Source organism: Ranitomeya variabilis, chromosome 5 (assembly GCF_051348905.1).
Source record: "Ranitomeya variabilis isolate aRanVar5 chromosome 5, aRanVar5.hap1, whole genome shotgun sequence".
Taxonomy (NCBI): Eukaryota; Metazoa; Chordata; class Amphibia; order Anura; family Dendrobatidae; genus Ranitomeya; species Ranitomeya variabilis.
Window position 1 is genome coordinate 415880627 of NC_135236.1, and position 20090 is coordinate 415900716.

At 43.9% G+C, this 20090-nt stretch overlaps 1 protein-coding gene across 1 annotated transcript in view; it reads right to left on the minus strand.

The window, feature by feature from the left end:
• LEMD3 (LEM domain containing 3) overlaps positions 1-20090 on the minus strand; it is a 153178-nt gene that overhangs the window by 12469 nt on the left and 120619 nt on the right. The window contains exons 9-10 of the mRNA XM_077265196.1: positions 1949-2124; positions 1729-1810 (exon numbers count right to left, since the gene is read on the minus strand). Coding sequence (XP_077121311.1) covers positions 1729-1810; positions 1949-2124 — 258 coding nt within the window. The remainder of the gene's footprint in view (positions 1-1728; positions 1811-1948; positions 2125-20090) is intronic.

The window sequence follows — 20090 nt, forward strand, 5'->3', positions numbered from 1 at the left end:
GCGGCATTTAACTACCGCATCCGGCCGGGCGGCCGGAAATGACGGCATCGCCGACCCCCGTCACATGATCGGAGGTCGGCGATGCTTCAGAATAGTAACCATAGAGGTCCTTGAGACCTCTATGGTTACTGATCCCCGGCAGCTGTGAGCGCCACCCTGTGGTCGGCGCTCACAGCACACCTGATTTTCTGCTACATAGCAGCGAACAGCAGGTCGCTGCTATGTAGCAGAGCCGATCGTGCTGTGCCTGCTTCTAGCCTCCCATGGAGGCTATTGAAGCATGGCAAAAGTAAAGAAAAAAAAAGTTTAAAAAATATGTGAAAAAAAAAAAAATATATAAAAGTTTAAATCACCCCTCTTTCACACCAATCAAAATAAATCAATAGAAAAAAAAAAATCACACCTACATATATTTGGTACCGCGCGTTCAGAATCGCCCGATCAATAAAAAAAAAAGCATTAACCTGATCGCTAAACGGCGTAGCGAGAAAAAAATTCAAAACGCCAGAATTACGTTTTTTTGGTCGCCGCGACATTGCATTAAAATGCAATAACGAGCGATAAAAAGAACATATCTGCACCAAAACGCTATCATTAAAAACGTCAGCTCGGCACGCAAAAAATAAGCCCTCAACTGACCCCAGATCATGAAAAATGGAGACGCTACGAGTATCGGAAAATGGCGCAATTTTTATTATTTTATTTTTAGCAAAGTTTGGAATTTTTTTTCACCACTTAGGTAAAAAATAACCTAGTCATGTTAGGTGTCTATGAACTCATAATGACCTGGAGAATCATAATGGCAGGTCAGTTTTAGCATTTAGTGAACCTAGCAAAAAAGCCAAACAAAAAACAAGTGTGAGATTGCACTTTTTTTTGCAATTTCACTGCACTTGGAATTTTTTTCCCCGTTTTCTAGTACACGACATGCTAAAACCAATGATGTCTTTCAAAAGTACAACTCGTCCCGCAAAAAATAAGCCCTCACATGGCCAAATTGACGGAAAAATAAAAAAGTTATGGCTCTGGGAAGGAGGGGAGTGAAAAACGAACACGGAAAAAAGGAAAATCCCAAGGTCATGAAGGGGTTAAGGATGTGAGCATCTAGTTTTTTTTTTTTAAATGCCTTCTGCTACCACAGGAAACTCCTTACATCTCCAATGACAGACCAGAGTAGTGGGTCATTTGAAGTTTATTGGTGCTGTATGAGATCAGCTGTCAATCAAACAAAGCGCCTGCAGTGTTATTGCCAGGCACAGAACCTGTGTCCACACGATCATCTGGTACATTTAATGTCGAGAAGGTAAATCGGAAGGGGGAGTGAATATTAATGTTCATGCCAATATGCCTTAGGGTATGTGCACAAGTAGGAAAAGTGGTGCAGAATTTTCTGCACAAAATCCGCATCTCCTGGCAGAATCCGCAGCTGCGGATTTGCCGTGGAATTGATGCGGATTTTCTGCAGTTTTTGACACTGCGGATTTCTATCATGGAGGGGTGCAGAAACGCTGCAGATCTGCACAAAAAGTAGTGACATGCACTTCTTTGAAATCCGCAGCAATTCCGCACTGATTTTTCCACACTATGTGCACAACTTTTTTTTAACCCATTGATTAACATTGTACTGTACATCACAGTGCGGATCTGCAGCGTTTCTGCGCAGAAAAATCCACTGCGGATCCGCAGCAAATCCACATAGTGTGCACATAGCCTTAGTCTACTACTTACATGACTGGGTCAAACATGTTCCGTATCTTTAAACAAGGAGTGAGACTGTTTGGAGGGGAATTTCTTTTATCCAAATGGAAAGCTGTAACAGAAGAAACCATGGTCAGCTGGCCAAAAAGGTAAATTGCAAAATAAGGAGTTCATTATTTGAATGATTATATTGTTTCTCTCAAGGACAGCCAGACATCTGTGTTAAAAACTAGAAATCCAACACACCCACCCTGGCCTTGCCACACTTTAGATGGGATGACTGAAGGTTTTTCACATGTAGACGGCTGAGTCCATTTCCATACAAGGAAGTCTGCGCCTCCAATTTGCTTGGTTTCAGTACGTAAACGAGATTCATTGGAAGCCAAGAACTCTACTGCTCTTTTCCAAACCTTCTTCATTTTTTTCCTGTGCAAAAGGAAATAGTAAGGGATTGTTACTTTTGAAACCATATTATATGTGGTACAACCAAACAAAACTAAAAAAAAGCTACAAAATCATACAAAAGCGGAAGCTTATTTAGGTTATAAAATACATAACAAGTTTATTGAAATAGCAATACAAAAAATGAAAAACATACAAAATCGTGTTGAAGACGATAAAGTAGAAAGACACCAAAATGTGCCTGGCCCTCATGTAATTCTGATGTCCATGATATGTATCAAATACTACCCAGGATGTATAGACTCACAAAAACACCTCCTAATTAAGAGGTCTCACAGCACACCATAGATAGTCTATAGAACAGTATGTATTGAGTGGATATGGCAAGGTAACCGATCTCCAACTGCTATACCTCAGCTCTGTGAGCACCAGAAGACATAACCAAAAGGAGCATATCTCACCTGGGTATGGAGGGACCCCGGGGTGCGTGCCGGGGTCCCTCCATACCCAGGTGAGATATGCTCCTTTTGGTTATGTCTTCTGGTGCTCACAGAGCTGAGGTATAGCAGTTGGAGATCGGTTACCTTGCCATATCCACTCAATACATACTGTTCTATAGACTATCTATGGTGTGCTGTGAGACCTCTTAATTAGGAGGTGTTTTTGTGAGTCTATACATCCTGGGTAGTATTTGATACATATCATGGACATCAGAATTACATGAGGGCCAGGCACATTTTGGTGTCTTTGTACTTTATCGTCTTCAACACGGTTTTGTATGTTTTTAATTTTTTGTATTGCTATTTCAATAAACTTGTTATGTATTTTATAACCTAAATAAGCTTCCGCTATCGTTCTCTTTTTTGGTTTCACTATTTGTATGTGGAAGTAGATTCTCACGGTATGTGACTCAAACTGTTGGTCACACTCTGAACCTGGACTATGTTTGGCTAAAATCATACAAAAGGTTGTAGTTCTGTCGTCTAAAAGACACTGTACATGCAGAGTTTTCCCCAGGCATAGATTTTTTTAATGCAGCTTTGCCAGCTGTTTTGACTTTCTTGTGGCAGTTCCATTGCTGGCATCTTATTGTATACTATGAAATTTAGAGCCTGAAGAATGAACACGTCACTTAACCGCTTCAGGTTTGCAAACCTTCAAGTGGTTAAAAGCAGTGACAAAACATGTAGACAGCAATGTCTATGATTTCCATGTACATTATATTCATTTCACATATTGCTTTTGCAGTCAAATGTGTTCACGTCACCTAGTATTTTGAAGATAGAGCCCTATTCTTTAACCCCTTAACGACCGCCGATACGCTTTTAACGGCGGCAGTTAATGGTACTTAAACCACAGCGCCGTTAATTTACGGCGCTATGGAAAAAGTGAATAACGCCCCCCAGAGTCAGATTTTCTCTGGGGTCTCGGTTACCGGGGGTAGCCGAGACCCCAGAGAACATGATTTGTTTGTTTTTTTTTTGTTTGTTTTTTTTTTTTACAGACCCCCAGGTTGCGATCGCCGGTAATTAACAGTTTACTGGCGGTCGCAAAAAAACAAAACAAACAAAAACAGCGATTTCCCATTTAATTTCTCTGTCCTCCGATGTGATCGCACATCAGAGGACAGAGAAATGGGGTCCCCGATCGCCCTCGGATAATCACCTGTCTCCCCCGATGCTCCTCGTGGCTCCCGATGGGCGCTGCCATCTTGTTCCGGCCAAAAATTGGCAGGCGCATGCGCAGCGCACCCACCGGCCGGCACCCGGAAGATCTTTGGGGTCTCGGCTGCCAGGGGTAGCCGAGACCCCAAAAAACATGATTGGGGCCGGTTTTTACCGACCCCTGTTTTGCAATCGCCGGTAATTAACTGTTTACCGGCGACCGCAAAAAAAAAAAAAAAAAAAAAAAAGGCTTGTGTCATTCTCTGTCGCACATCAGAGGACAGAAATAGGGGGGGATTCGGGGACCCTGTTATACTTACTGGTGTCCCTGGGTCCTCCTGCGTCCCCTCCTGCCCGCCGGCTTCTTCATCCGGTAAGAAAATGGCGGGCGCATGCGCAGTGCGCCCACCATGATCTGCCGGCCGGCAGCTAGATGAGTTGAGGCTAAATTTAGGGTTAGGGTTGGGGCTAAATTTAGGGCTAAGGTTAGGCTTCTTTCACACTTGCGTCGGTACGGGGCCGTCGTACCGACGCACGTTGTGAAAATTGTGCACAACGTGGGCAGCGGATGCAGTGTTTCAACGCATCCGCTGCCCAGTATATGTCCTGGGGAGGAGGGGGGTGGAGTTACGGCCACACATGCGGTCGGAAATGGCGGACGCGACGTACAAAAAAAAAAAGTTACATTGAACTTTTGTGACGGTCCGCCAAAACACAACGGATCCAGTGCACGATGGACGCGATGTGTGGCCATCCGTCGCGATCTGTCGGCAATACAAGTCTATGGGCAAAAAACGCATCCAGTGGGCACATTTGCAGGATCCGTTTTGTCCATAACGACGGATGCCACACGACGCAAGTGTGACAGTAGCCTTAGGGCTGGGGCTAAAGTTAGGGCTAGGGTTGCAGGTAAAGTTAGCGTTAGAGTTGGGATTAGGGTTAGCATAAGGGTTACGTTTGGGATTAGGGTTAGGTTTGAGGTTAAGGTTGAGATTAGGGTTGTTTTGGGGTTAGGGTTGTGATTATCGTTAGGGTTGTAATTAGGATTATGGATCGGGTTGGGATGAGGGATAGGGGTGTGTTGGGGTTAGGGTTGGAGTTAGAATTGGGGGGTTTCCACTGTTTAGGTACATCAGGGGGTCTCCAAACATGACAGCCAATTTTGCGCTCAAAAAGTCAAATGGTGCTCCCTCCCTTCTGAGCTCTGCCGTGCGCCCAAACAGTGGTTTACCCCCACATATGGGGCAGTGTACTCGGGATGAACTGGACAACAACTTTTGGGGTCCAATTTCTCCTGATACCTTTATAAAAATAACTTGGGGGGCTAAAAAAAAATAAATAAATCTTGTGTGGAAAAAAATTTTTTTCATTTTCACGACTGCATTATAAACTTCTGTGAAGCACTTGGGCAGTCAAAGTTCTCACCACACATCTAGATAAGTTCCATGGGGGGTCCAGTTTCCAAAATGGTGTCACTTGTGGGGGGTTTCTACTGTTTAGGTACATCAGGGGCTCTGCAAAAGCAACACAACGCCGACAGACCATTCTATCAAAGTCTGCATTCCAAAACGGCGCTCCTTCCCTTCCGAGCTCTGCTATGCGCCCAAACAGTGGTTTACCCCCACATATGGGGCATCAGCCTACTCAGCATAAATTGCACAATACATTTTGTGGTCCAAGTTCTCCTGTTACCCTTGTGAAAGTAAAAATTTGGGGGTGAAAAGATCACATTTTTTCCACAAAAATGATTTTTTATTTTCATGGCTCTACATTATAAACTTCTGTGAAGCAGTTGAGGGTTCATAGTGCTCACCACATATCTAGATAAGCTCTTTGGGGGGTCTAGTTTCCAAAATGGGGTCACTTGTTGGGGGTTTCTACTGTTTAGGTACATTAGGAGCTCTGTAAATGCAACATGACGCCCGCAGACCATCACATCATAGTCTGCATTCCAAGCGGCGCTCCTTCCCTTCCGAGCCCCAATGGGTGCCCAAACAGTGCCCCCCACCCCACATATGGGGTATCAGCGTACTCAGGACAAACTGGTCAACAGATTTTGTGGTCCAATGCCTGTTACCCTTGAGAAAATAAATAAATGCAGGCTAAAAAATCATTTTTGAGGGGGAAAAAAAAAAGTTTTTATTTTCACGGCTCTACTTTATATATTTCTGTGAAGCACTTGGGGGCTTAAAGTGCTCACCACACATCTAGATAAGTCCCTTAAGGGGTCTAGTTTCCAAAATGGGGTCACTTGTGGGGGGTTTCTACTGTTTAGGCACATCAGGGGCTCTCCAAACGCGACACGGTGTCCGATCTCAATTCCAGCCAATTCTACATTGAAAAAGTAAAACGGCACTCCTTCTCTTCCAAGCTCTGCGGTGCGCCCAAACAGCGGTTTACCTCCACAAATAGGGTATCGGCGTATTCAGGAGAAATTGCACAACAAAATTTATGGTTAAATTTCTGTATTACACTTGTGAAAATAAAAAAAAAAATGGTTCTGAAGTAAAATGTTTGCAAAACAAAGTTAAATGTTCATTTTTTTACATCCACATTGTTTCAGTTCCTGTGAAGCACGTAAAGGGTTAATAAACTTCTTGAATGTGGTTTTGAGCACCTTGAGGGGTGCAGTTTTTATAATGGTGTCACGCTTGGTTATTTTCTGTCATGCAAACCCCTCAAAATGACTTCAAATGTGATGTGGTCCATTAAAAAAAAAAGAAAAGAAAATGGTGTTGTAAAAATGAGAAATTGCTGGTCAACTTTTAACCCTTATAACCCCCTAACAAAGAAAAATTTGGGTTTCAAAATTGTGCTGATGTAAAGTAGACATGTGGGAAATGTTATTTATTAACTATTTTTTGTGACTTATCTCTGATTTAAGGGCATAAAAATACAAAGTTTGAAAATTGCAAAATTTTAAAAATTTGCCATATTTCTGGTTTTTCATAAATAATCGCAAGTAATATCGAAGAAATGTTATCACTAACATGAAGTTCAATATGTCACGAAAAAACAATCTCCGAATTAGCAGGATCTGTTAAAGCATTCCAGAGTTATAACCTCATAAAGTGACAGTGGTCAGAATTGTAAAAATTGGCCCGGTCATTAAGTACCAAATTGGCTCTGTCACTAAAGGTACCTTCACACTGAACAACTTTCCAACGAGAACGACAACGATCCGTGACGTTGCAGCGTCCTGGATAGCGATATCGTTGTGTTTGACACGCAGCAGCGATCTGGATCCCGCTGTGATATCGTTGGTCGGAGCTAGAAGGCAGCACCTTATTTCGTCATTAGGTCGGTGTGTATCGTCGTGTTTGACAGCAAAAGCAACGATGCCAGCAATGTTTTACAATGGTAACCAGGGTAAATATCGGGTTACTAAGCGCAGGGCCACGCTTAGTAACCCGATGTTTACCCTGGTTACCATTGTAAAAGTAAAAAAAAAACCACTACATACTCAACTTCTGATGTCTGTCACGTCCCCCGGCGTCCGCGCTGCTGCTCAGAGCTTCCTGCACTGAATGGGTCAGTGCCGGCCGTAAAGCCGAGCACAGCGGTGACGTCACAGCTGTGCTCTGCCGGCCCTGACACATTCAGTGAAGGAAGCTCTGAGCAGCAGCGCGGACGCCTTGGGACGTGACAGACATCAGAAGTTGAGTACGTAGTGGTTTTTTTTAACTTTTACAATGGTAACCAGGGTAAATATCGGGTTACTAAGCGCGGCCCTGCGCTTAGTAACCCGATGTTTACCCTGGTTACCCGGGTGCTGCAGGGGGACTTTGGCATCGTTGAAGACAGTTTCAACGATGCCGAAGTCATTCCCCTGATCGTTGGTCGCTGGAGAGAGCTGTCTGTGTGACAGCTCCCCAGCGACCTAAACAGCGACGCTGCAGCGATCGGCTCGTTGTCTATATCGCTGCAGCGTCGCTGAGTGTGACGGTACCTTAAGGGGTTAAACTTATCACGACCATTGATGTACATGTCAAAAGTTATCTGCCTTTGAGGGCTTGCACGCTGAGTGAATTTTTCCGGGCAGATGATGGCTGATTTAATTTAATCATGTGCAGCTGTTAACTAGTTAACCTAGTTGCGTTCCCGTGCGGTCGCGTTAAAAACAACGCATCCGTATACATCCGCATGTCCGTTCGCGGCCGTGTGTCAGCTGATTATCACAGCTGACATCTGGCACTATGTGCCAGGAGCGGTCAAGGACAGCTCCTGGCACTTTAACCCCCGAAACACTGCGATCAAACATGATCGCAGCGTTCCAGTGGCATAGGGAAGCATCGCGCAGGGAGGGGGCTCCATGCGTGCTTCCCTGAGACGCTCAGAACAACGCGATGTGAACGCGTTGTTGCGAGCGTCTCCTCAGTTCTCCTCCCTGCAGGCCGAGATACAAGATTGCTGCGGGGCTCCTTCCGGGTCATGCTGGAAGGTGGCTTGCGAGCGCCTGCTGAGAGTGCTCTGCAAAGTGTCAGATCACCAATCTGACTTTATATACCGATGTCCCACACTGGGACAAAGTAAAAAAATAAATAAAAGTATTTTTCTTTAAAATATTTTTACACTGAAATACTAAGGCTGTGTGCACACGTAAGAAAAGAGGTGCAGGATTTTCTGCACAAAATCTGCATCTCCTGGCAGAATCCGCAGCTGCGTTTTTTGTGCGGTTTTGGTGCAGATTTTATTTCTATAATGGAGGGGTGCAGAAACGCTGCAGAACTGCACAAAAGTAGTGACATGCACTTCTTTGAAATCTGCAGCGTTTCTGCGCAGATTTTTCTGCACAGCTTTTTTTTTTTCACATTGATTTACATTGTACTGTAAATCAAAGTGCAGTTCTGCAGCGTTTCTGCTGCAGAAAAATCTGCTGCAGCTCTGCACCAATTCCGCTCTAAATCTGCATCGTGTGCACATACCCTAAATAAAGAAAAGAAACAAATATTGTTCCAATAAATACATTTCTTTACGTAAAAAAATAGAAGTACACATTTAGTATCGCCGTGTACGCAACGACCCAACCTATAAAAGTGTCCCGCTGGTTAACCCCTTCAATGAACACCGTAAATAAAAATAAAACGAGGCAAAAAAAAACAATGCTTCATCATACCGCTGAACAAAACGTGGAATAACAGGCGATCAAAAAGTCAGATATAAATAACCATGGTACCGCTGAAAACGTCATCTTGTCCCGCAAGAAACGAGCCACCAAACAGCATCATCAGCGAAAAGATAAAGTTATAGCCCTCAGAATAAAGCGATGCAAAAATTTTTATACAAAATGGTTTTTATTATACAATAGCACCAAAACAAACAAAAAAAATGATATAAATGAGGCATTGCTGTCATCTTTCCAACCCGAAGAATAAAATTGATCAATTTTACCGCACGCGGAACAGTATAAACGCCCGCTATAAAATAGTAAATCAAAACCCCTTTATCACTGCCTTAGATAGGGAAAAATAATAAAATAAAAAGTATTTATTTCCATTTTCCCATTAGGGTTAGGGCTAAAATTAGGGTTTGGACTACATTTACGGTGGGTTAGGGGTGTGTCGGGGTAGAATTGGGGGTTTCCACTGTTTAGGCACACCAGGGGCTCTGCAAGCGCACATGACGTCCGATCTCAATTCCATCCAATTCTGCGTTGAAAAAGTAAAAAGTGCTCCTTCCCTTCCGAGCTCTGCCATGCACCCAAACAGTGGTTTACTACCACATATGGGGTATCAACGTACTCAGGACAAATTGGACAACTTTAGTGGTCCAATTTCTCCTGTTACCCTTGGGAAAAAAAAATTGGGGGCTAAAAAATCGTTTATGTGGAAAGAAAAAAAAAGGTTTATTTTCACGGCTCTGCGTTTTAAACTTTAGTGAAACACTTGGGGGGGTTCAAAGTGCTCACCACACATCTAGATAAGTTACTTGGGGAGAGTGTTTGCAGTTGAAAGAACTCACAGGGTTCCTCCGCAGCCCCCTTCCCCCGGAGCTAATCCCTGTACCATGTTGGGCAAGATATTAAAATATAGAGACAGACATTATTCTTAGGAAGGCCAGAGAAATGGAGGATCTCACGGTTGGAGGACAGAGAATTGCCATTTATCCGGATTACTCCGCTGAGGTCCAGAAACAGAATGCAGTTTACTGGTGTCAAGAGACGTCAGAGTTGGGGGTGCAATACTCCATGTTTTTTCCGGCGAGACTAAGAGTGGTGGCTTTTAATAGAGTTCATTTTTTCCTGACACCAGAGGACGCTACCCAGTGGATTGATATTAATGCTAAGAAAATACAAGCTAAAGGAGACGGAGAACTCAAATATGGATATGGGGTATTGGTTTCTCTTTGAAAGAGGGGAATTGGGTCAATTGCATACTTGTTTACTGCTTGTATTCTTTGCAATTAAGAAAGAGTTGAGTTTAGCCATTCTGGTTCTTTGGCCCGACAATGCTGCAATAGATAATATGGAGGGCAGAGGAGTGCTTTAGAAGAAGGTGTTATGCGAATGTGTATTATACCTCTGTACTTTGTTCTAGGTTTTGAAATGTTTTACATGAATAAAATGGGTTGTGACCTTAATGGTGGCGGGAGAGGGAAGGAGAAAGTAATCCAAGGGAGAGGGTCTCTAATGGGCAGAGGAGCCCCACTCTCCATGAGAGGAAAAAGCATTAGTTGGGGGGGAGGGTAGGGATGGGAGTTGGGAATTCAAAGGGTGGGCGGGGAGGGGTTAGACAGCTCAGGCAAAGAAATAAGGTTACTCTGAAGGTTGATGAGAGGTATGATGGGGGAATAAAATATTGAGTTGGAATATAAGAGGCCTAGCAGATAAAACCAGGCAGGCGGCGGTTTTACAGTATGCTCGTGATCAAAGGGCCTCATTGATATGTCTGCTTGAAACAAATGTAGTGCGTAAGGGTTGATGTCTTGTCTAGGCGCTGGTTTCCAAAAGCGTATCACTCTATTTTCTCTACGTACTCAAGGGGAGTGTCAGTACTGATTCCTGCGAGGGTGCGATTTGAGGAGATGAAGGTGTATGTTGATGCGGATGGTCAATATGTGGTGGTGAAATGTAAATTGGGGTGCTGCTGTGTGTCGTGGCTATGTATATTCCACCTCCCTATTCCAGTAAGAAAATTAGAGAAGTGTTGGAGCTGGTGGGGCGAGGGGACCCGATACCACTTCTAATCATTGGAGGAGACCTCAATAATATATGTGATGACTTCTGGGATAGGAACAAAAAAACTTACAGAATAGGTCTCAAGGTCATACTACTACGTTTGGTACATATGTTCAGGAAATTGGCATGATTGATCTGTGAAGGGTGAGACACGTTGGGGAGAGGGGGTATTCTTGCTACTCACCAGCCCATGATAACTTATCTAGAATAGATATGGCTCTTGGAAATGAAATGTTAGATACAGTGGTGGGAGACGTGAGATATCCATCATGGGCATTTAAGGTGGAGCCGCGGTCGATGGGGAGCGTGGGCCGGGTGCAGGGGAGAGTGGAAAATTCACCCTAACTGGTTGTGCAGTATTGATATAGACAACTTACAGCGGGAGATAGTGGGTATATCAGCACTCCCATCATTAAACTCAAAAAACTCCTATTTGGGAGACTATGAAAGCGTATTTGTGGGGATTGCTGTTTAGAGATAGTAGATGTAAGCGGTGGGCAAAACAGGCGGAAAGAACGGCAAGTGAGAGGCTGAGAATAGCGGAGGATTAAATGATTGCTCTTAGTACCCCTGAGGCTGGGAACCGTTAAAAGAAGCTCAGAATAAAATGGATAAAATTGTTTTGGGGAGGGCGGAGAGAAAGTTTGAGACTAGCTTTTTATCAGGAGGGGGGAGGCGGTGGGTCATATGCTGTTGCTGGTGGCAATGGGATGCTTACCAGAATGGCAGGCCAGGGGGATACGATATGTCTATCAGGTTCTAGAGCGGCGAGAGCTGAAATCCTTTTCCCAGCTACAATCGGAATTTGGTATTAGGACTTCTGGGGGATATCAATATGCACAGGTGAGACATGCGTTTAATGCCCAGAACAGGGGAGACTTAAAATTCAAGGCGATTTAGTGTTGGAGTATGTGTGTGGAGAGGGGGCAACGAGAGGGGTTATTTCCACCTTGTACAGAAACCTACTACATACTCATTTACTGGGTTTCCCGATTGGCGCTATAACTAAATGGGAGAGAGAATTGGGCCATTTAGAGGATGAAACATGTATTTGTGTTAGAATGGATACCAAAACGGTCACTGAATGAACCGTACAGACTGTCTCAGCTTTATATCCTACATAGAGTGTATAGATCTCCAGATGTTTTGTATAAGGCCGAATTGCGGTCTGACTCGGAGTGCCCTAGGTGTAGGAATGACAATGCTGGACTGCTTCACATGCTCTGGACGTGTCCGAGGTTGGCTGCTTTCTGGTTGGTGACTATCAGTCGAATAGAGGGGGCTATAGATGCGTGGTCCCAAGGGAATCGGTGGTGTGTTTGTTGGGATATGTAGAGGAGATAAGAGTAGATAATTTGAAGATGGCAATTGCTAGACTATTGTACATGGCTCAGAAGGTCATAGCAAGAAACTGGATAAAAGAGGATCCACCTTCGAGAGGAGAATACCTTCAATATGTGAAACATGTTATTACTCTAGAAAAGGAGGTTTACTAGAAAAGAGGGAAAGTGGAGTTTTATGGTAAACTGGACGCCTTGGCTGGAATTGGGGTAGGGGAGGGATGAGGGAAGAACGTTCTAGGCAGTTTCTGTTGGAATGTTTGTTTATAAGGGGACAGTAGGAGTCATCACAATGCTAAAGTATATGGCAGTATACGATATGCTAAGGGAAGAGCGTGAGCTGTCTATATAGGGTGAAGGGGGGGGGTGTCTCTTCAAAATCCCTGTATTGTTGTAAAATGTTCATCGTGATTTTATACTTAACCCCTTCCCGACCTGTGATGCCACGTAGGCGTCATGAAAGTCGGTGCCAATCCGACTTGTGACGGCTATGTGGCATCATGGAGGGATCGCGTCCCTGCAGATCAGGTGAAAGGGTTAACTCCAATTTCACCCGATCTGCAGGGACAGGGGGAGTGGTACTTTAGCCCGGGGGGGTGGCTTTGCCCCCACGTGGCTACGATCGCACTGATTGGCTGTTGAAAGTGCAACAGCCAATCAGAGCAATTTGTAATATTTCACCTATGAAATTTGGTGAAATTACAATCCAGCCATGGCCGATGCTGCAATATCATCGGCCATGGCTGGAGACCACGATCTGACCCCCCACCACCGACTGACAGTGGCGATCTGCCACCGCTGTCAGTCTTTCCTCCCCTCTGTTTTGTGCTCCGCTGCTTTCCTCTCCCCTCCGGTGCCCCCCCAAAATGCGCCCACCGAATCTGCCGGCAGATTCGTTACAGGTACATTTTGATCACTGTGATATAACATATCACAGTGAACAAATTAAAAAAAAAAAAGTAAATAAAGGCCCCCCTTATCACCCCCATAGGTAGGGAAAATAATGAAACAAAATATTTTTATTTTTCCACTAGGGTTAGGATTAGAACTAGGGTTAGGGCTGCAATTAGGGTTAGAATTAGGCTATGTGCACACGGTGTGGATTTGGCTGCTGCAGATTCGTGGCAGTTTTCCGTCACGTTTACAGTACCATGTAAACCTATCCGCTGTGCCCATGGTGCAGAAAATACCGTACGGAAACGCTGCGTTGTATTTTCCGCAACATGTCAATTCTTAGTGCGGTTTCCGCAACATTTTACACCCGTTCCTCGATAGGAATCTGCAGGTGAAATTCACACAAAAAAACACTGGAATTTTTCAAAAACTGTGCGGAAAAATCCGCACACAAATCCGCAACGTGGGCACATAGCCTTAGGGTTAGGGCTGGAACTAGAGTTAGGGTTGGAACTAGAGTTAGGGTTGGAATTAGGGTTAAGATTAGGGATGGGGTTAGTGTTGGAGTTAGAATTGAGGGGTTTCCACTGTTTAGGCACATCAGGGGGTCTCCAATCACGACATGGCACCACCATTGATTCCAGCCAATCTTGCATTCAAGAAGTCAAATGGTGCTCCCTCCCTTCCGAGCCCCGACGTATGCCCAAACAGTGGTTTACCCAAACATATGGAGCATAAGCGTACTCAGGAAAAATTGTATAACAATTTTGGGGGTCTAGTTTCTCCTGTTACCCTTGGAAAAATAAAATGGGGGCTAAAAAATTATTTTTGTGGGGAAATTTTTTATTTTTTTATTTTCACGGCTCTGCGTTCTAAAATTCTGCGAAGCAATTGGGGGTTCAAAGTGCTCACCACACATCTAGATAAGTTCCTTGGGGGGTCTAGTTTCCAAAATGGGGTCACTTGCGGGGGGTTTCTACTGTTTAGGTACATCAGGGGATCTGCAAACACAACTTGACCCCCGCAGACCACTCCATCAAAGTCTGCATTTCAAAACGTCACTACTTCCTTTCCGAGCCCCGTGTACCTAAACAGTGGTTTACCCCCACATATTGGGCATCAGCGTACTCAGGACAAACTGGAAAAACAACTATTGGGGTTCAGTTTCTCGTGTTACCCTTGTAAAAATAAAAAATTGCGAGCTAAAAAAATCATTTGAGTATAAAAAATGATTTTTTATTTTCACGGCTCTGCGTTATAAACTTCTGTGAAGCACTTGGGGGTTCAAAGTGCTCATCGCGCATCTAGATGAGTTCCTTGGGGGGGTCTAATTTCCAAAATGGTGTCACTTGTGGGGGAATTCAAATGTTTAGGCACACAGGGGCTCTCCAAACGCGACATGGTGACCGCTAACGATTGGAGCAAGTCTTTCATTCAAAAAGTCAAATGGCGCTCCTTCCCTTCCGAGCCTTGCCGTGTGCCCAAACAGTGGTTTACCCCCACATGTGAGGTATCGGAGTACTCAGGAGAAATTGCCCAACACATTGTAAGATCTATGTTATCCTGTAGCCCATGAGAAAATGAAAAAATTGAGGCTAAAGAAATTTTTTGTGAAAAAAATAGTACTTTTTCATTTTTACGGATCAATTTGTGAAGCACCTGGGGGTTGAAAGTGCGCACTATGCATCTAGATAAGTTCCTTGGGGGGTCTAGTTTCCAAAATGGGGTCACTTGTGGGGGAGCTCCAATGTTTAGGCACACAGGGGCTCTCCAAACGCGACATGGTGTCCGCTAAAGATCGGAGCCAATTTTTCATTGAAAAAGTAAAATGGCGCTCCTTCCCTTCCGAGCCCTGTTGTGCGCCCAAACAGTGATTCCCCCCCCCCCCCCCCACATATGGGGTATCGGCATACTCAGGACAAATTGTACAACAACTTACGGGGTCCAGTTTATCCTTTTACCCTTGAGAAAATAAAATTTTTTGCTTAAAGTTCATTTTTGTGACTAAAAAGTTAAATGTTAATTTTTTTCCTTCCATGTTGCTTCTGCTGCTGTGAAGCACCTGAAGGGATAATAAACTTATTGAATGTGGTTTTGAGTACCTTGAGGGGTGCAGTTTTTAGAATGGTGTCACCTTTGGGTATTTTCAGCTATATAGACCCCTCAAAGACTTCAAATGTGAGGTGGTCTCAAAAAAAAAAAAAAAAAAAAAAAAAAAAAATGGTTTTGTAAATTTTGTTGTTAAAATGAAAAATCGCTAGTCAAATTTTAACCCTTATAACTAGCAAAAAAAAAAAAAATTGTTTCCAAAATTATGCTGATGTAAAGTAGACAAGTGGATAATGTTATTTATTAACCATTTTGTGTCATATAACTCTCTGGTTTAACAGAATAAAAATTCAAAATTTGAAAATTGCAAAATTTTCACCACATTTCCATTTTTTTCACAAATAAACACAAAAACTATCTAACTAAATTTATCACTAACATGAAGCTCAATATGTCACAAAAAAAAAATCTCAGAATCGCTAGGATCTGTTGAAGCGTTCTTGAGCTATTACCTCATAAAGGGACACTGGTCAATTGCAAAAAATGGCCAGGTCATTAAGGTCAAAATAGGCTGGGGGTCATGAAGGGGTTAATAGAAATCTATTTGAGCAAAAAAAAAAGTTCCTTTGGTGGGGGGGTCTAGTTTCCAATATGGGGTCACTTGTGTGGGGGGGGGGTTCCACTGTTTAGGTACATCAGGGGCTCTGCAAACTCAATGTGATGCCCGCAGTCCATTCCATCAAAGTCTGCATTCCAAAATGCCACTTCTTACCTTCTGAGCCCTGACGTGTGCCCAAACAGTAGTTTTCTCCCACATATCAGCGCACTCAGGAAATATTGCACCACAACTTGTTTCTCCTGTTACCCTTGGGAAAATTAAACAATTGGGGGCGAAAAGATCATTTTTGTGAAAAAATATGTTTTGTGATTACTGCTACATTATAAACTTCTGTGAAGCACTTGGGGGTTTAACCCCTTAGTGATGGAGCCAAATTTTTGAAATCTGACCAGTGTCACTTTATGTGGTAATAACTCTGGAATGCTTCAACAAATCCCAGTGATTTTGAGGCTGAGTTCACACATAGCAGAATTGCCGCGGAAATTTCCGCGGCAATTCTGCGCCTCCTGCCGCGGGTATATCGCATGCAGAATTTGCATGCATATACCCGCAGAAAACTAGCGTTTTGCAAGCATAATTAGCTTGCAGAGTGCTAGCGTTTTCCAAGCGATCTGTAGCATCGCTTGGAAAACTGTTTGACAGTTGGTCACACTTGTCAAACAGTGTTTGACAAGTGTGACCAACTTTTTACTATAGATGCAGCCTATGCAGCATCAATAGTAAAAGATAGAATGTTAAAAATAATAAAAAAAATAAAAATACTCAAGCTACTTACCAGGTAGCGGTGTTTTTCAGGAGTCCATGACAGCACTAACGAGAGAGGGGATCCGCCCTTCAGGGACAGGAAACCTACAGAGATAAAAGGGCGGCACCTCTCTCCCGCATCAGTTGGATTACAGAGCATGAGAGGACCTCTGTTGTGAATTTGCTTTTTGCTCCCTCTAGTGGTTACTAGTTTTTTGACTCTGGTTTTTCTGTCATTCCTTTTATCCGCACCTGGGTCGTTAGTTAGGGGTGTTGCTATATAAGCTCCCTGGACCTTCAGTTCAATGCCTGGCAACGTAGTTATCAGAGCTAGTCTGCTGTGCTCTTGTCTACTGATCCTGGTTCCAGTTATATCAGCTAAGTCTGCCTTTTGCTTTTTGCTATTTGTTTTGGTTTTGTATTTTTGTCCAGCTTGTTCCAAATCTATATCCTGACCTTTGCTGGAAGCTCTAGGGGGCTGGTGTTCTCCCCCCGGACCGTTAGACGGTTCGGGGGTTCTTGAATTTCCAGTGTGGATTTTGATAGGGTTTTTGTTGACCATATAAGTTACCTTTCTTTATTCTGCTATCAGTAAGCGGGCCTCTCTGTGCTAAACCTGGTTCATTTCTGTGTTTGTCATTTCCTCTTACCTCACCGTCATTATTTGTGGGGGGCTTCTATCCAGCTTTGGGGTCCCCTTCTCTGGAGGCAAGAAAGGTCTTTGTTTTCCTCTACTAGGGGTAGCTAGATTCTCCGGCTGGCGCGTGTCATCTAGAATCAACGTAGGAATGATCCCCGGCTACTTCTAGTGTTGGCGTTAGGAGTAGATATATGGTCAACCCAGTTACCACTGCCCTATGAGCTGGATTTTTGTATTCTGCAGACTTCCACGTTCCTCTGAGACCCTCGCCATTGGGGTCATAACAGACCTCCATTGATTAGTAACACATAAATATCTTAACACATTTCACCTTGTGACTAAATTTTGTAGAAAATTAACCTACATGAGAATATACTTATCGTGAAGAAAACCATACCAGTAGAAAGGGAGGGAATATAGGAGTGCTGTCATGGACTCCTGAAAAACACCGCTACCTGGTAAGTAGCTTGAGTATTTATTCAGTCGTCATGACAGCACTAACGAGAGAATTACAGAGAAAAGAGTATTAGGGTGGGATTACTGCTTCCAGCACCCTTCTACCAAATGTGAGATCATTGGAGCTACCAAGATCTAATCTATAATGATTCAAGAAAGTAGACGGAGATGACCATGTGGCCGCCTTACATATGTCCTCAATTGACACCTCCGATCTCTCTGCCCAGGAAGATGCCATGGCACGAGTGGAATGAGCCTTTACGCCTTCCGGGACTTCTAGGCCACCTGCTGAATAAGCCAGAGAAATTGCCTCCCTAATCCATCTACTCAAGGTGTTTTTGGACACTCTAAACCCTTTTTTGACTCCCTGATAGGATATAAACAGGGAATTGTCTTTTTTCCAGGGATCTGTTAAAGAAATATATTTAAGAAGGCATCTTTTGACATCTAATGTATGGAGTTTGAGTTCCTTTGGGTTTTTAGGATTAGGACAAAAGGTAGGGAGATTTATCTCCTGGAGTCTGTGGAACCTAGATGCTACTTTTGGGAGATAGAGGGGATCCGTTCTTAATACTACTCTATCTTCTCTAATCTGCATATATGGAGTTAGTCTAGAAAGGGCCTGCAAATCACTAACTCTCCTAGCAGACGTAAGAGCAATCAAAAGAGCAGTTTTTAAGGACAGGATCTTTATAGATGCAGATTCTAAAGGCTCAAAGGGGGGTTCCGTTAACGCTGAGAGGACTAAGTTTAAGTCCCACGGGGCTAATTTATTCTTAACGATGGGTCTTGATCTAGCGGCCGCTTTAATAAACCGAGCAATCCAATAATTTTTAGCTAACCCACAATTATACAGTGCCCCCAAGGCTGAAACTTGGACTCTGAGGGTGCTTGTAGCTAGCCCCATTTCGAGACCTTTCTGCAGGAACTCCAAGATCTTTGGAATACTAGCTTTCTGACTGATAACCGATCCTGAGACTGAAAGGAATTTTCTCCAGATTCTTACATAAATGTTTGTAGTGGAGTTTTTTCTGCTTTTTAATAGGGTATTAATAAGTCCCTCAGAAAATCCCTTTTTTCTTAATAATGACCCTTCAAATCCCACACCGTCAGATGTAAACTGGCCACTCGTGGATGGAAGATCGGACCCTGTGAGAGGAGGTCTGGGAGTTCTGGGAGAATCCATGGTTGAGAAATGGACATTTTCCTCAACCAAGGAAACCACGGCCTCTTGGGCCAGAATGGCGCTATCAGAATCACATGAGCTCTGTCCTCCCGAATCTTTCTGAGGACTATCGGGATCAAGTTCAACGGGGGAAAGGCATAGGCTGTTTCGAAGTGCCAAGGAATCAGGAGAGCGTCCACCGCCACCGGATTGTCTCTGGGATTTAGGGAACAAAATCGACATTTTTTGTTTTCTTTGTTGGCGAAGAGGTCTATTTGTGGGTATCCCCAACGATGGGTGATCTGATCGAAGATGGTCTGATTGAGCACCCACTCTCCTTGCCCGAGCTTTCTGCGACTTAGAAAGTCGGCTACAACGTTGTGCTTCCCCTTTATGTGCAGTGATGTTAGTGACCGTAGATGATTCTCGGCTATCTGTAAGATACGACCCGATACCTCCATTAAGGACCTGGATCGGGTTCCCCCTTGGTGGTTAACGTAAGCTACCGTTACCTGATTGTCTGAGAATATTCTGACGTGATGGTCCTGTAAGGATATAAGGAAATATCTCAGAGCTCGTTCTACGGCCAACAACTCTTTGAGGTTAGATGACAAACTCTGTTCGGAGGGTGACCAAACCCCCTGGACCCACATCTCGCCCATATGCGCCCCCCATCCCGTGGGGCTAGCGTCTGTGGTTAATACTCGTGATATGTGGTTTATCCAGGGTACCCCCTTACGAAGGTTTGGAGCGTGTAACCACCAACGTAAGGACTGAATAGTGGCAATTGACAAGGAAAGAAAACTGTCCAAGTGACCTTCTAACCGACGAGTGTTGTACAGAACCTCCCACTGTAGGACCCTGGTGTGGTACTGGGCCCATCGTACTGCCGGGATGCACGACGTGAGTGAGCCTAACAGTGACATTGCTCCCCTCAATGCTATAACTGGATTAGCAATCACTCCAAGAATCTGTCGTTGGATCTTTTCCAACTTAACGTCAGGTAGACGGCATTCTTGTAACCTTGAGTCCAATATGAGACCCAAGAATTCTTGAATCTCTAGAGGCTGCAACCGTGACTTTTTAAAATTGATTATCCACCCCAACCTTTGCAAGGCTGCGATTACTTTGTGTAGTTGGGACGTGCAGTGTGATTCGGAGTTTCCTATTATTAATAGGTCATCGAGATATGGAACTATGAGAATATCCTGCTCATGAAGATGCGCCATAACCTCCACCATT